Consider the following 15,340-nt stretch of genomic DNA (forward strand, 5'->3'; position numbering starts at 1 on the left):
GCAGGAAAGGTTTACGAGACACGTGTTTCACGACAAATGTGCATCGGTACTCTGTTAAGGCATGGTGCTTCTTGATTTAATAGATCACTGTGCGTAGGTCTGCCAAAACTACTACGAATTAAAGCTTTAAATTCGAGGATATATGTAACAGAGGAAACGCGGGAATTCCGCTTTCTGACAAATACCGTGTCTTATAAACTATTAAGGTCGACTGTGCGTATAAGATTGTCCTCAAATCGCTCAAGTGCGAGAAAAGTAGGCGAAAGGAGGCTCCCCGTAATTAAAGCGCCAAATAATTAGAATAAGACGAAAAAAGTGAGTGGGAAAGACGCAGTGACAAGTAAAAAGGTAGCTCGGAATGAAACTTTCAATTGATTACAATAGAGGAGAAGATTTATTTCACCAGTGTGCTGCGCTGTATCTTGATGGTACATGACCCAATTGACCGCTGACAAGAACTTGTCCATTTACTTGCCTGTCGTCTGTGTGTATTGATAGCTCCGTCAGAAATGGGCTATTTGATAACTAACGACAATCGCAAGACCGCGAGTGTCGCACGGCTCGCTGACGTGATTAGTCATCGACAGTGTGTAGCGGCGTTGCTGGCGGAGCCGGGCTGAACCAACACCAAGTACCCGCGCGCTTCAGCCTTCGAGTTTCGGTTTCGCGTACTCTGAGAACAGCAATTCGTCGTGCCAATGTTCCATTAGTAATCGAACTTTTCGAGATCAAAAAGCTGATATGGCTTGTAGTGGAAGCTAGCTCCAGTTAACAAATTACGATGAGCCCACTGAAACTAAATGTTCACAGGTAATTAATGTATATTTGTTAATTATACTTCGTTTCATACATCGCGTGCAACCCTGTGGAGGCTAAAGAGACTTTCTGCAGTGGCTGCGTTCGCACCAACAAATAGTTCGATGTTCTTGCTAGCCAATTAGGTGAAACTGTTCTTTATTTAGATTCAGCACCAAGTGAAAAAAAAAAGTAAACCTTAAAAAAAAGGAACAGTGATGCGTGTACTTATACGGCTGCTAATACGTTCTTTCAGATCAATTTGCTTTTATTTGTTTTTGTTTTCGGCATTTTATTTGCAGCCCGTCGTGGCAACCTCCCGTGCAGACTCACGCGAACAAACGCCATTAGGGCACAGCGAAGAACGCACCGCACGCGGAGTGATAAAATTTGGTGGCCGAACTTCGTGCTTCGTTTCCACAGCATTGTACGCTAAGTATGAAACGAAGTATAGTGACTAATTGCAACGTATCACCCGTCCGCCCATTGTTGCCACCGCTGACTGCATGTTTCCGAAGGCAACGTTCTTTTATTTCAAACTGCCTGTATTCAATTATTACTTAATGTCTTCGTAGAAACACACGATACGCATTTCAATTCACACTTGAGTATGTTTGAGGAGAGTTAAACTTTCATATCAACTAAATGCAGTCATCTCGCGGTTCATAAAAATAAGTATCTATTATTTATGCGCACGCACGCACAAACACGCGCGCGCGTCTCACTGCTCGTAATTTTGAATTTGACGTGGCCCCAAACAGCCTTACCGAGTTTCATCATAGCCACAGCCCTTCCCATGGGATCTCTGTGCTTGGAGATCATGATGAGGTTGTTGTCTAGTATGACATTTTCGTAGCTTGCTGTGTACGGCGTGAGGCCCTTGAAAAATTCCGGCGAGCTCTGCCTCACGCGGAAGTACTTCCGCATGGCCTTGAAGGCAAGTTCCACGTTGTACTTTCGGCACCGAAGATATTTAACCAGGAACTTCTCGTCCGTTGGCCAGAGTAAGGAAGTGTCGGCTGAAAGTGGTGATAAAGAGATTTAGAGGTATTGAGTGGGAGCATTCATTAAAGCCGTGCGACGACTTCGAATGCCGCAGGTTTTGCTCGATGTTCACACACAACGTCTCGCAAAGATAATTGTGAAAAGTAAGATTTTAAAAGTACAAGGAAGCAAGCTTTTTTTTTTTTTTTCAGCTCGAATGTTGGCATCTTTTACTTTGGCATTTCGCTCACACACTGACGCTCTTGCGCGTAGATAATCACAGCAGCGGATCACAATAGCAAAGAACTAAGGGGAAATAGGAGCAGCGTATTCGAGGCGCCCGGTGATTTGAAGGCCACCCGGTCTGGGAAAGTGCCAAGCACCTCGAACGTACAAGAGCAGTGATGCCCTCTACGGACGCCGTCGTAAGACGCAAGTTGACTCACGCAGCAATAGAGGGCAGTGATGTCGGCGCGGGCATTTAAAGGGATTTCAAAGAACCTGAACTTCCTTCTCGTCTCTGCGAGAAAATGGAGCACGGCCTTTCTCAACGCTGTCCGCAGATGTCCGCGCCTAACTGTCCCTTATTGTTCAATTTTTTTTTTCAAAAATAAAAGGTATAATTGGTGAACTTGTGCTACCCATTTAAAACTGGGATTGACGGTGACCACGATTATGTTATAATTAAGAAAGTCAAAACTACGCATTGCACCACAGGGAACCAGCAGCGTAGCGACGGCCACTGGCTGGCGATGAAACAAATGCGGCACCTGCTGTTGTCTACGCTCGATTCACAGTGTGCAACAAAAGCCTCATTCCTCTATCCTGGGAACCGGGGCTGAAATGGCGAGGAGCGACGATGCCCGAAACACGTTGGCTGCTGCGCAAACTTTCTGATGTCTCCTACTATGAAATAATGGTCACTGAGCGTATAACATTGGGGCACGCTATTGTTGTCCTGGAAAAGCCTTAATGGAGAGACAAGGAATGAAATAGATTTCATACTCTCTGCCGATCCCAGCATGGTGCAATATGTAGAAGTGTTAGGTAGGGTAAAGTGCAGTGACCATAGGTTAGTGAGGTCTAGGATTTCTCTCAATTTGAAGAAAGAAAGGGTAAAATTAGTCAAGAAGGAACAGGCCAACCTAGGCGCAGTGAGGTTAAAGCGGACCCATTCAGGCTGGTGCTCGCAAACAAATATGCAGCTTTAGAGCAGAATGACGAAGATAACAAAGAGGTAATGAATTAAACCGTAACTAGGCTGATCTCAGAAGCAGAAATTGAAGTTGGAGCCTGATCAACAAGAAGAAAGTAAGGGATATTCGAAATTTAAACGTGGAAAAGATTCAGGAAGCAGTAAAATATGGACGCAGCATGGAAATCAGTGATAAGAACACTTGGCACAGGACAAGGCAAGATGTATGCACTAAAGGATAAGCAGGGTAATATCATCAGCAATTTCGATGACATAGTAAAAGCAGCGGAAGAATTCTATACTGACCTGTAAAGTGTATAGCCAGAGCAGCCAAGCTACTTTCATTCGAAGTAGTCATGAACAGGATACAGAGGCCTATAACTAGCGATGAAGTTAATAGGGTCTTGCAAAACATGACCAGGGGAAAAGCTGCTGGAGAAGATGTAATAACAGTCGATTTAAGCAAAGATGGAGGAGATATCATGCTTGAAAAGCTTGCGGCCCTTTATACGCAATGCCTCACGAGTTCAAGTTTACCAGTGGAAGAATGCCAACATAATACTAATCCATAAGAAGGGAGACATTAAAAAATTGAAGAATTATAGACCCTTTAGCTTGCTTTCAGTATTGTATAAAATATTCACCAAGATAATTTCCAATAGAATCAGGGCAACACTTGACTTCAGCCAACCAAGAGAACAGGCTGGCTTAAGGAAGGGATATTCTACGATGGATCATATCCATGTCATCAATCAGGTAATCGAGAAATCTGCGGAGTACAATCAACCTCTTTATATGGCTTTCATAGATTATGAAAATGCATTTGTTTCAGTAGAGATACCAGCAGTCATAGAGGCATTGCGTAATCATGGAGTACACGAGGCATACATGAATATCTTAGCAAACATCTACAAGGATTCCACAGCTACCTTGGTTCTCCACAAGAAAAGTAGAAAGTTACCTATCAAGAAAGGGGTCAGGCAAGGAGACACAATCTCTCCAATGCTATTCACTGCATGCTTAGAAGAAGTATTCCAGCTCTCAGACTGGAAAGGCTTAGGAGTGAGCATCAACGGCGAATATCTCAGCAACCTTCGGTTTGCAGATCACATTGCCCTGTTCAGCAACAATGGGGACGAATTGCAACAAATAATTGATGACCTTAACCGAGAAAGTGTGAGAGTGGGGTGCACACAATGACTATGGTATGAAACAACAACGACGACAACTACAATTACAACAACAAAAGGAACTCGTCCTTTCTTCTAACGCAAAGTGGAATGCAAGAGTGTAAATACAGCAGACATTTTAAAAATTATGTGTGACTAATGGTCTTTGACTCACCGTCGATAAGCTGGCGCAGCTGCAACAGGCATCGTTCTCTGGTTTCTGCCGTCTCTCCCAGCTCAGTTCGGGCCACATTCTCGAGGTCTGGCAGTGATGCATCCGCAGCTGTCTCTTTTGCCGTCGCCTGCTGGCAACTCATGGTGCGTCTCGCTGGAGCTGCATTGTGACAGTATTTTGCAGCAGCCCTTTACTCGCGATTCGCGAAAGCAAGAACGAGAATCGGTTGACAGACGATAATGTTGTCCAGTGATTCCGCCCTGCTTTCAACACCCTATCTCGTTGGCTTTAACGTCCTCTCTCTTTATTCGTTCCTTCTTTCTTGTATTTCTTACTCGAGCACCACTGGTTATCTCCCGGCATTCATTTACGGTTGCTGCTCGACTAGATATAGGGGACATTCACCCCAGCCGGTTCGTGTCAACTTCAAGCGCCGGAAAAGAGCAATTATGACGCCTTAGCGCCTAGTGTTTGTGAAGCTTTTCATTTGTTTTGTTACTGCTGGAATCACTAAATTATACACTTGCACTGTCACAAAGAGAAAAGGGTCTCTCTCGCTCTGTAGGCAGCATGGCAATGCCGGGAACCGAGTGCTTTAGGCCGATATCTTTCTTGAAGAGCTTAGACATCTCATACATGAATCTACATGCTAAACTTTTTTTACATCCTTAAGAGAGTTAAAGGTTTTTTCCCAACTTTACACTCTTGATTACGCCCATTTAAGACACATATGACTCAAAATACCCTGTAGTAAGGGTGTGTCGAGAAAATCAAAACACAATAAAAAATTAACACCCTATAGGAAATGTGTTCGTACGCCTATGCTGGCACGTTCGCTGCCGTTGGAAACTGTCTTTGCAACTACAAGAATGTTAGCTTTCAAGCCTAACGAACGCATTTCCCATAATGCCAGATGTGGCCTTATGCAAGGTTACTCATGAAATGAAGCAGTTTGAGTTCCTGGGGTCGAATCCACCTTCGTGCATTTCTTCCGTAACCTAGTTAAGGAAAATAACTTGTCCTCTTATTCTGTTTACGCAGTAATGCCAATAAGCATCTCGTAAACAGGGTCAATTACATAAAAGAGATTTCATTTCGTTTCTACTTCAGCCGGACACCTTTCCTTATAAGAGTGTTAATCAAGTAAGGGTACGCATATAAACACCGTATTCGTCTGGCGACAAGCTGATTTTACACCCTCAATAAAATGGTGCGTAGCGAGAAGCACTGCGCGCCTGTCACAACCGCTCATTCTCTAACAAAATAGTGCGTGTGATGCTCCTTGTTTTATTGTCCGCGATTATTAACAAATCATAAGCATTCGAGCCAAGGTGATGATAAGAAACTAAGTAAAAACAAAACAAAACGCCAGAACCTCATTTTTCGCTTTTGTGAGCAGTATCAAGTGTTAACGGGTACCATCTAGCTGCGGGTCGCTTAATTCGGAAGAAGAGTAGGTTCTCATTCACTGTTCGCCGCTTTTTGTCGCCTTTCTTTAAATTTTGTTTTACTTAATTGCGCTTTTTGGCTAAACAGCAACGAATTGTGTATTATGCGTAAGAACCAGGAGTTGTATAGGCTTAGTTTCACGTGTTTTTGCAGCCGATGTCCAAGCCATACACGTACGTACGCTTAAGTCAAGCCGAGTCAAGCATCACTGTCGCTTTAGCGTCATGTAAGAAACTTGCGCGTACAGTAGTTCCACTCCAAGGCAGGATCACACAACATTGCGTCTGGCCATTCAGTCACTGTTGTCAGGCCAGTGCTGCGTGCGCCGCCTTTTAGTGTCCTTATCTCGAGCGCCGCAGAATTTTCCCCAAAGAATACCAGGTGCCGACGACTGATGATAAAAAAGAAAATTAAAACAAAACAAAACGCAGTTGTTTTGTTGCATTTGACAGAACCTCATTTCTCGCTTTTGTGGGCAGCGATAAGAGCTAACAGCGGTTCCTGTCTTTGCATTCTGTTGTTTCTATTATCACTTGTCTAGGCGATTGGCCCACGCGGGCGATGACCATGACATGCTGGCCATTCACGAAGGGCAAACGCAATTGTGTCAAAGCACACTTTTTGTCTTCTTTCTTTTGGTGAGAGCACTTATGATTCGTAGGCTCAAATTTACCCGTTAGTCTCGTGCACGTAAGGTACAGCGAGTTTAATTTCGTTTAGAAAACGGGAACAAAAAGACTTTTACAACGTATCGCATTGGGCCAGTGACGCAAACAGCGAGGTATTGCGCCGATGTAACATGATTGAAGTTAGCATATATCGCAACATTAAATAGGTGGAGATTATTATTATTATTATTATTATTATTATTATTATTATTATTATTATTAATATTATTATTATTATTATTATTATTATTATTATTATTATTATTATTATTATTATTATTATTATTATTATTATTTGATATGAAAACACACATGCACAGAGAGCGAGAGAGAGAGAGAGAAATAGACAGCTATGCTTATTAGGGAGTCACATTCCTGAGGCAAACGGCTTGGAAGCCCAGCAAGAACGCAGTTAGTACACACCCAGGAAAATAACACACTCGAGGGTGCAGTAGATGTCAAGACACACATTTTTCACCCTTATTGCTTCGAAAATTTCGCGAACGCGTGCACTCGTTAGCACAGCACCCTTAGTGCACCCTTTCATTAATTTCACGTTGCTAAAAGGGTATTTTGTGCGAAACACACAGCTTGTAGAATTTAAGGGCGCTCGGGCACTTCAACATTTCAGGCAAGTAAAAAGCGATAAATGTATATTTACCAGTGGTTTACGCCAAGTCGTTGTTCGAGCACGCCATGCGGTCACCAGTGTGCTATGGATCTCAAGGCTACTTCATGTACATGGCGTCCACGGCGATAAATTGGAAAGGCACAGCTTTTTCTTTTATTTCCTACCCTGCCTCTCGCTTTTTTACCACTGGATCAGTTTAAGTTGTTTTAGCTCGTTGTTGTTTTATAGATCAGCTGCCGATCGTCAGCGAATACAGCGCGTCGGCCAATCACACTTCTTCAGGCTCATGTTCTTTCTGGTATTGTACAGCATCCGTGTTGGCACAATATTATGCGCAGTAATTTTTCCGCTGTTTCATGCAGTATCGGTTGGAATAAATATTCGCAACTGCATGTGCGGAGCGATCTTCTACCAATAAGAACACACCATTTATTGTGGAGATGTTTCGTTGATATTATGTCGATGCAGAATGTGTAAAATGCCAGGGACTTGCATGCTCGCATTATCGCATTTCATACATTGACGGCTGTACGCCTAAACCTGCGCAGGAACAGATGCGGCACGCAACGTGTGTGCAGACCTTTGCGCCAGAGTAATGCCTTTGCATTGCAGTCAGTTTTTTTTTTTTTTTTTTTTTCTATCCTCTCTCTCTAGTGCACCTATAGCTGTGCACAAGTTGGCCTTTTTGTAAATTTGTTCACTGTCCTTTTTTTTTTTTTTTGCCCCCTATTAAAGTCTCAGTCAGCGCCTGTCAACCTGTTCTTCTTCCCGTTGTCTTTCATCCCTTTGCGCTGTTTTGAAAGTGAACTTTGACCAACTCGTGCAATTATTCACTTTGCTACAGTCCATTTCCTATTACACGTGGCTTGGGAACTTCATATTTCCCAAAAACGCATTGTCGCATGAGGGCGATATTACTTACGTATTGCTGTGCCTTGTATTCACAATCCTCGCTGGTCACGGCAGGTTCATTTCTTTATGCTACAATGGCAGCGGCGACGATATGCCACGGAACGTAGTGCAGGAACTCTTCCGACACTTCTCGAACCAGACGAAGACCTACCACCGAGGCTGTGTTTACCACGACTAGCGAGCCGCATGGGCTGACGACACGGCAGCGTTTCAGGAAAGAGCGAAATCGCATTGGTCCTCTCCCACGAGTTCAACGCCTCGATATTCAAGCTAAGCGTGGTGATAGCTTTGTCTCCGTAGCGAAGTTACAGATGCGGTGCGCGAATGCTCGAAGGACGTTACTGCTGCAAAAGAAAATCGACGACTGCATTGCCGGTGGGAGCCCCTTCCGGTCGTCGTCTGCTATGAGAACGCGCTTGCGACCCCGAGTGGCAGCTGGCGGCCTTGGAGTACGGCTCTCACGTGACCCTCGGGTTGTGTTGTTTTCCTTTCGCTTGGGGCGGCTAGCTCAACGTGCCGACGTCGTCCAAGGTTGACCGCCTGATGCTTTCGTAAAGTTTTGCAGGCGCTTATCGAGCCGCGAGGGTCGATGAGAGCGAGTCGAACGTCACGCCTGATGTGTGTTGTATATTGCTCCGGGCGAAACGGCGATCGCGACAACAAGACGCGATATATCGAAAAGCAGCAACCCTTCGGAGCGCGTCCTTAATTCGATAATTCCTTTTCTGAGTTAGCGGGTGCAAGCGCGTATTTTCCCGTGACGGCTACGTTGCAGTGCCTACTCATATTTATTAAAGCGAATCTTAATATGGCTAGGCGAAACGAAAAAAGCGTCTGTCCATCGCCTGTGTACAGAAAACTATCATCATCGGCACTGGCTCGAGTGTCGTCGTCTTCCGCAGCTGGCTCGTTGGCGCCCCTCGGGTTGCGCTCGTGCTTGGCACGCGCTCGTGCCACTGGTCCAGCGTTCGTCGTCGTCGTCTTCTTCCACAGCCGGCTGCGTTGCCGCTCATCATTCCAGCGCAGAGTTTCGCTTCTCTTCTGTCGTCGTAATGGGGAGGCCGCGTTTACGGGAGTATGAGCCATTGCTTAAGCAGGTATGAGCCATTCATTGTCTTGCGTGACGGACAGATTTAATTTTGAAGCAATTTAATTTCGAAGAATCGCAAACAGCAATGGCGGGCGAATGTAGCTAACCACACCGCCGCGCAAACTCGAGACATCGAACGCAAGCGACAACGGCGGACTGCCTGCATACCGTCAGTGACGTCGGTTTCTCCGTCGCAGCCGAAGGTGTGTGTAACCACATTAAGAAACACATAGACCTAGCCAATAATGGAGAAATACTTTAATGTACCATATCGGGGTTAACCCAGTCATAAACCCCGGGACGGCACGTTTCAGCTTCGCTGGTTAACCATCTGTACGGAGTGCTTGGGCGGTGCTTTCTTTTTTTTTTTATTTTAAGCGTAATTTCACTTTGTAAATGAAGTACAGTGCATAGTTATAGTGGGCGACCAGGCGCGATTTGGAGTCACCGTGTCACAGGAACTCGAGCACACTGGTTTTCTGGCTCGCTTGTGACCACTATGCGGCAGCGAGAGTGGTGAGCACAGCGTTTTGTCTATAGAATCAAATGATGCTGCTTGTAGAAACAACCCCCCCCCCCCCCCTTCTCTTTTGGCAGGGCGTGCATCATGCACTCAGATCATTAGAAAATCGACCTCTGGTAGACACACGTGTCGTATACGCATACTGGAGAACTCTATAGTGATCTTGAGAAAAAGCATTTGGTGCAACACTTCGGCGACTGTGCACAGAGAAAATACGCAGGTCTGGCGCAGGTCTGGCGTATTCCCGTTTTCATTCCACACGGTCGTCGTCAAAATGTGTACTTCTTTGTCTGACCGGTGACATCTATAGCACAGGGATATAGTAGCAGTGGAAAAGTGGGCAGTTGTCGCCTACAGCGCGAAATATTGCACACACTTAAGGATCGGCCTAAAACTCCGTGTGCACTGCGCGTCCGGAAGCTGTATAGCATTGCCACAGAGATGTGCGGGACGAAGCGCGATGCGAACGTCGCACGAGGTGGAGGGAGGAGCTACGAGCAGTGCGAAGCAGCCCAAAATTCAAAAGGCAAAGGGCGACCGAGGCCAAATAGCGGACGTCTAACACATCGCTAACCGTTAGCCGCGTCTTGTGTACAGAACGCATAGTGCATACTGTGGCATAATTGCAACATCGGATACGCCTAGGTGAAAACGGGGTCAGTATACTCACCGATGCCTTCTTTCGCATAGCATGCGAAGCTCGCGTATTCATTCCTTCATCAGTGCGAACCTACCAGCCCAGCAATAGGTGTTACTTTAATAGCTACGCTTCTGTTATTGGACATTTAAAAGCGCTCGCGCGTTCGATGTAGTCACATATAGTTCTCACAACCACGCGCTCTAACCGGCAGCTCTGCGCAGTTACTTTACACCGGGCGCCTTCAAGCATATTCAGTGCCACTGATACCACTCTCTTTCTCCTCTTCCTCTCTCCTTTGAGCAGAGTGGCAGGCTAGACAATATTACCTCATGCCAAGCTCTTTCCTTTTGATAAAAAGTTAACTCCTCTCTCTCTCTCTCTCTCTCTCTCTCTCTCAGTGCCACTGCTGTCGCCGCAGAACATTGTAAACATCCTCCCAATCTTGCCACGCAGTTTCAAAGGTTCGGCTGATGCCCGCGTGCTCGGTCGATCCCCCTTCGGAGATTTCATTCACAGCGCGTCGACTCCAAGGTCGACTCATTGGAGCGACGGTCGGTCATCCGGTCGATGGCTGAAGCAAACAAAGTTTACTAAAAGCGACATGTCCGAAAGTCATCGAGAGTATGGTTTCAATACGTACCCGATAAGATAGCTGCAAGCACCATTTAGCTATACTGTAGAATCCAACGTAGTACCACAATTGTACCACCAACCTCACTTCTACATTTTGCGTCTTTTCTCTGGGCCCCCTACGTAAGGTTCGAACAAATAATTATTCAACAGTCACCAAAAGTTAAATTTAAAAGTAGTTGGAACTAAGTAATTCGTTAATAATACTTGCCTTTCCACCAAGCCCTGGTCTCGTGCAGTTTAGCGAGTGAGAGAGAAAAGTTTAATGATAAGGCAGAGGCGTTGGTCTGAAGCACCATGTCTAGAAATTTTGCACACTGCCCCTTGATCACTTTATTGAATTATTAATTAATTAATGTTTATTTTCCTTTTTATGAAAGGGGGGGGGGCCGCGGGGGAAGAGAGGAAAGTCTATGTGCTCCAATACCACCAGGCGTCCGTCACCACCTTATGTGGCTAGACGTCGGTTGAACTTCACCACAATACACTAATGTAACTCAACGGGCAGAATTTTCAAATGTTATATTTCAATACGTCTGCCTAGTTTCAACAACTTTTTGCTAGCAACGTCGTTGTGTACTTCCTTGCAATACCATACGCATTTATGGCATTAATTTGGCACTAAGCGCCGCGTACTGCTATAACGCAGCACTAAGTGCCGAGTAAGTGCCGCAAATGTGCATATTATTAAAATGAAGTACCCTCTCGAGGTTGTCATTCGAAACTTGCTTAAACTGAGTGGATCTTTTGAAATATTATATTGTAACGCAGACGAAGAGACGGTTAGCCAGGCGCATTTCCAGCATATTGAAGAAGTACCAGTCAGTCAGGCGCATCAACAGCGCTTTACGCACGGGTCCGGTTCTAACTGCCGCGCAGAGTTCAACATCTCGCTCCTTGCGTACTCTGTCAAAGAACACCTTGAATCTTCAGCATGCTGCGCAGCTTGAGATAGAGGAACACATCCAGATGAATCAGGCAGGCTGGTAGGGTAGAATTGTGTCGAGAGTGCAGCAAGGTTCGCGGCCGTATAGTAAGAAAGATGGAGAAAAACCAGTTGTGGTTTGAGAGGCAGTATTATAGGTGAACGTGACGAACGGAAGAACGGCAGAAAACTATGTGGAGTGATGAAGTTAGGAAATTCGCAGGCGCAAGTTGGAATCAGCTAGCGCAAGACAAGGGTAATTGGAGATCGCAGGGAGAGGCCTTCGTTTTGCAGTGGACATAAATTTAGGCTGCTCATGATGATGATGACGACGAACGGAAGCACAGCGTCCCAGTTGAAATGGTCGGACGTGAGGTACATGGCGAGCATGTCGCCAAGAGTACGGTTGAAACGCGCCGCCAGCCCGTTCGTCTGCGGATGTTATACGCGCTAGTGGTTCGGTGGATGATGTGACAATGTACGTGTGTATATATATATATATATATATATATATATATATATATATATATATATATCAATTCTGCCCATTAGGTTATGCTGGTGCAAGCGGCGAACTTCAACAGATTGTGCAAGGGGCAGCGTAAAAAATTCTTGGGTATGATTCCTCTGGATAGCTAATGGGGGAAAGGGAAAAGAGAAAAAGGAATAGGATGGCTAACTATGACAACCGAGGAAGAGAGAGAAACAAACAAATAACAGGGAGGCTATCCAGAAAAATCTGGTTTGCACGTGAAAAAGGAAAAGGGACAAGAAATAGGATGATAGGAGAGAGGCAATGTACATAACGGGCAGCTATACTGAAAAAAAAATCAAGTTTAAAACATAAATGAAGGCATTTAAGGCCCGGTAACTAGGTTCACAGTGAATGCGTAGTTTAAAGGGATTGTCTACCTTTTTTTAAGGACCCTCTATCTCGTAGCTCAATAGAAAGCCCACCCTTCGAAGTGCCCATGTATGCAGTAGTTTCACTCTAAAGCGAGTAGAAATTTCTGAAACAGAATTTTTCAATCTGTGTAGTGTCAGCTTTAAATGCATAGATGTATAGATGCAGACAACACCGATTACTGAACGCGATGTCAATCTCGCAGGCCATGCATCATTGCACCACTCCGTTCACCGTGACTCCACTCGTTTGCACAAGGCGGCGCCACTTTTCAATACAGGCTAGCCAGAAACGAAAAAAAAAAATACTGTTTCACGCAAAAAAAGAAATAAAGAAGTTAGCAGAAGACCATGACATACAGTTTGAGGTCAGCCAATATTGTGTACAAGCAACATACTTCTCCCCGTGCGGCTTTTTGGTTACGTGATTGTACACGGATTGGTTGCACTGTTTCATCGTCGGGCGACGCCGGATGTCATTTTCGCACCACTTCCAACAGTTTCAAAACCCAATAAAAATGTAATTCCTTGTTTGCGGCATACAAGCATGAGATAAAAGCTTCTCATTCCCACTACAATCCAAAGACATGTTCCGAGCGGTTGAGAGTCCCTTTAAGTGCCAGAAAGCAAAGTAGGCTGAGACGTACGTCGTTGCACAATTCGCCGTTGTCGAATTTCGTCTTGTTATAGCTTTGAGGAGGAGGAGGAGGAGGAAACAACTTTATAAAAAGAAATTTTCATGGCGTTGTAGGTGGCCGCTTGTCTGCGGCGACCTCTTCCGCCCAGGCAACACCTAACCCGAAAAAATGCCGGGACCTTGGGGTGAAATTCATTAATCGAGCTTACGCATAAATGTTGGCCTCAGAAGAATCTTACGAAAAAAGCGTATTCACGAAGCTGAAACCGCTCTTAAGATAATTAAGCAAGCTAGCTATGCCCATCACTGCAAGCACGAACGCTGTAGTCGAAAAAAATTGACAGTCACTTAAGTATTCTTACCTGATTTGAAAGCGAAAGCATTAGAACTTGTCTAAGTTGTCACTTTAAATTAAAACTCCACCTTAATCCACCCTGCTCTAATTTGCGCCAACCTTTATCCACCTTAATCCACTTTAATCTACCTTAATCTAATTTAATCCGCCTTAATTCAATCTTGGGAGTGGGCTAGGTCGGTTTATTGCGTGTGGGCCACGGCATCCGTCCGACGCTGTGGCTGTTCCCCGTTGGATTTCGCAGTGCGAGCACAATTCAAAGCAGGTCCAGCGCCGGGAATGTGACGTCATCACTTGGTCACGTGAGTTTTCTGCTCGCCAGATTTTTCGCTTCATTGGGCATATAAGGCTTTCGCCTCAAAAACATTTGGAAGCTTCGCCTTTAAGAGAGGAACGGGATAGCATTCAAAGATCCCTGACTGCTTCTCACGCTTCCAGGCAACTGCAGCTTATGTAATCGTCATGTTTACCGAGAAACGCTGGCGGCGAACGCTATATGCACGAAGGCGAGGAGCTTTCCGTTACCAACGCGGTGTGGGCCGATCCCGGAGGCTGTGCACAGCCGTGCCAAAAAAAATTACATCATTTTCAGGTTTCCGTTATTGTTTCGCACTTTTAATATTTCATTCTGAGAAGATTTCACATAAAAGGCATGCGCTGTTGGTGTTTTGTTTCATGGTATTTGTTTGTGGACTGTTATTCCGCGGAATTCCGCGGAATAACTTCGTCGAGAATGTAAGATAAGGTATGAGCAACTTTAGTCATAGAATGGTGTGGCAGTATAACCCGCATATACCTCATGTCACATAGCAAGGCATGGCATATACATATACCTATATATATATATATATATATATATATATATATATATATATATATATATATATGGGGAAATTTTCGCTCACGGAAAGCCCCGCCGACGCCGACACCGGATTTTCTGCGACACGTGGCCCTTAACGCTGTCGCGTTAAAGAGCCTTGCGATAGCAATTATATGGACACTCTAGGCAAAATTCCGCAGTCGTTGCCGTCACTTTCGTCGTCGCCGTCACCGTTGCCGTGAGGTTCCGTGAGGTGCCGGGGCGTTCTGCGCCGCGAGCGCCAGCCCGCGCGGCGCATCAAGACGCTGGAGTGAGTCAGCGCAGCAGGAGCAGCGAGCGAATTGAACTTCGTGCCGGCGCTCGCATCAACGCGATCTTAGCCGCGAGAACGCAGGGAGGGCGGACTCTTCCAACGCCGCAGATGGCTTTCAAGATGGCGTTCTGCGCCGCGAGCACGCCATCTTGAAAGCCATCTGCGGCGTTGGAAGAGTCCGCCCTCCCTGCGTTCTCGCGGCTAAGATCGCGTTGATGCGAGCGCCGGCACGAAGTTCAATTCGCTCGCTGCTCCTGCTGCGCTGACTCACTCCAGCGTCTTGACAGCCAGTTTCCGCGGTCATCGAGTGAGATGCGTTCATGTTTGCTTGTGCGCGCGTGCCACCATATGCTTGTTAATTTAGTTAGTATGCCTATGTTTACAAGTTTGTACGGCCGATAAAACTGCTATCCTTACTTTGCATAGCTGTCCACTAATTTGCTGTCGCAATAGATGCTTATGTGGCAATTTGTGCGACTTTTTGTCCAATTCATCGCCGTTGAACGGTCCTTCGAATAATGAACTC

General features: G+C 45.5%; 2 protein-coding genes across 6 annotated transcripts in view; both read right to left on the bottom strand.

The window, feature by feature from the left end:
* The window catches only part of LOC119448658 (uncharacterized), an 89,978-nt gene that overhangs the window by 17,595 nt on the left and 57,043 nt on the right, over positions 1–15,340 (bottom strand). The window contains exons 6-7 of the mRNA XM_049666450.1: positions 4,319–4,477; positions 1,563–1,814 (exon numbers count right to left, since the gene is read on the bottom strand). Of these exons, the coding sequence (XP_049522407.1) occupies positions 1,563–1,814; positions 4,319–4,477 (411 nt within the window). The remainder of the gene's footprint in view (positions 1–1,562; positions 1,815–4,318; positions 4,478–15,340) is intronic.
* LOC119450164 (alpha-tocopherol transfer protein-like) overlaps positions 1–15,340 on the bottom strand; it is a 58,131-nt gene that overhangs the window by 2,588 nt on the left and 40,203 nt on the right. For 2 of the 5 annotated variants that reach the window (XM_049665678.1, XM_049665680.1), the window contains exons 2-3: positions 4,319–4,477; positions 1,563–1,814 (exon numbers count right to left, since the gene is read on the bottom strand). In XM_049665678.1, the coding sequence (XP_049521635.1) occupies positions 1,563–1,814; positions 4,319–4,460 (394 nt within the window). In that variant the 5' untranslated portion in view covers positions 4,461–4,477. Of the gene's footprint in view, positions 1–1,562; positions 1,815–4,318; positions 4,478–7,096; positions 7,675–7,988; positions 8,390–15,340 lie in introns of those variants that run through there. The other 3 variants (XM_049665679.1, XM_037713541.2, XM_037713542.2) reach the window with 3 other exon arrangements.

This window comes from Dermacentor silvarum, chromosome 4, assembly GCF_013339745.2.
Source record: "Dermacentor silvarum isolate Dsil-2018 chromosome 4, BIME_Dsil_1.4, whole genome shotgun sequence".
NCBI lineage: Eukaryota > Metazoa > Arthropoda > Arachnida > Ixodida > Ixodidae > Dermacentor > Dermacentor silvarum.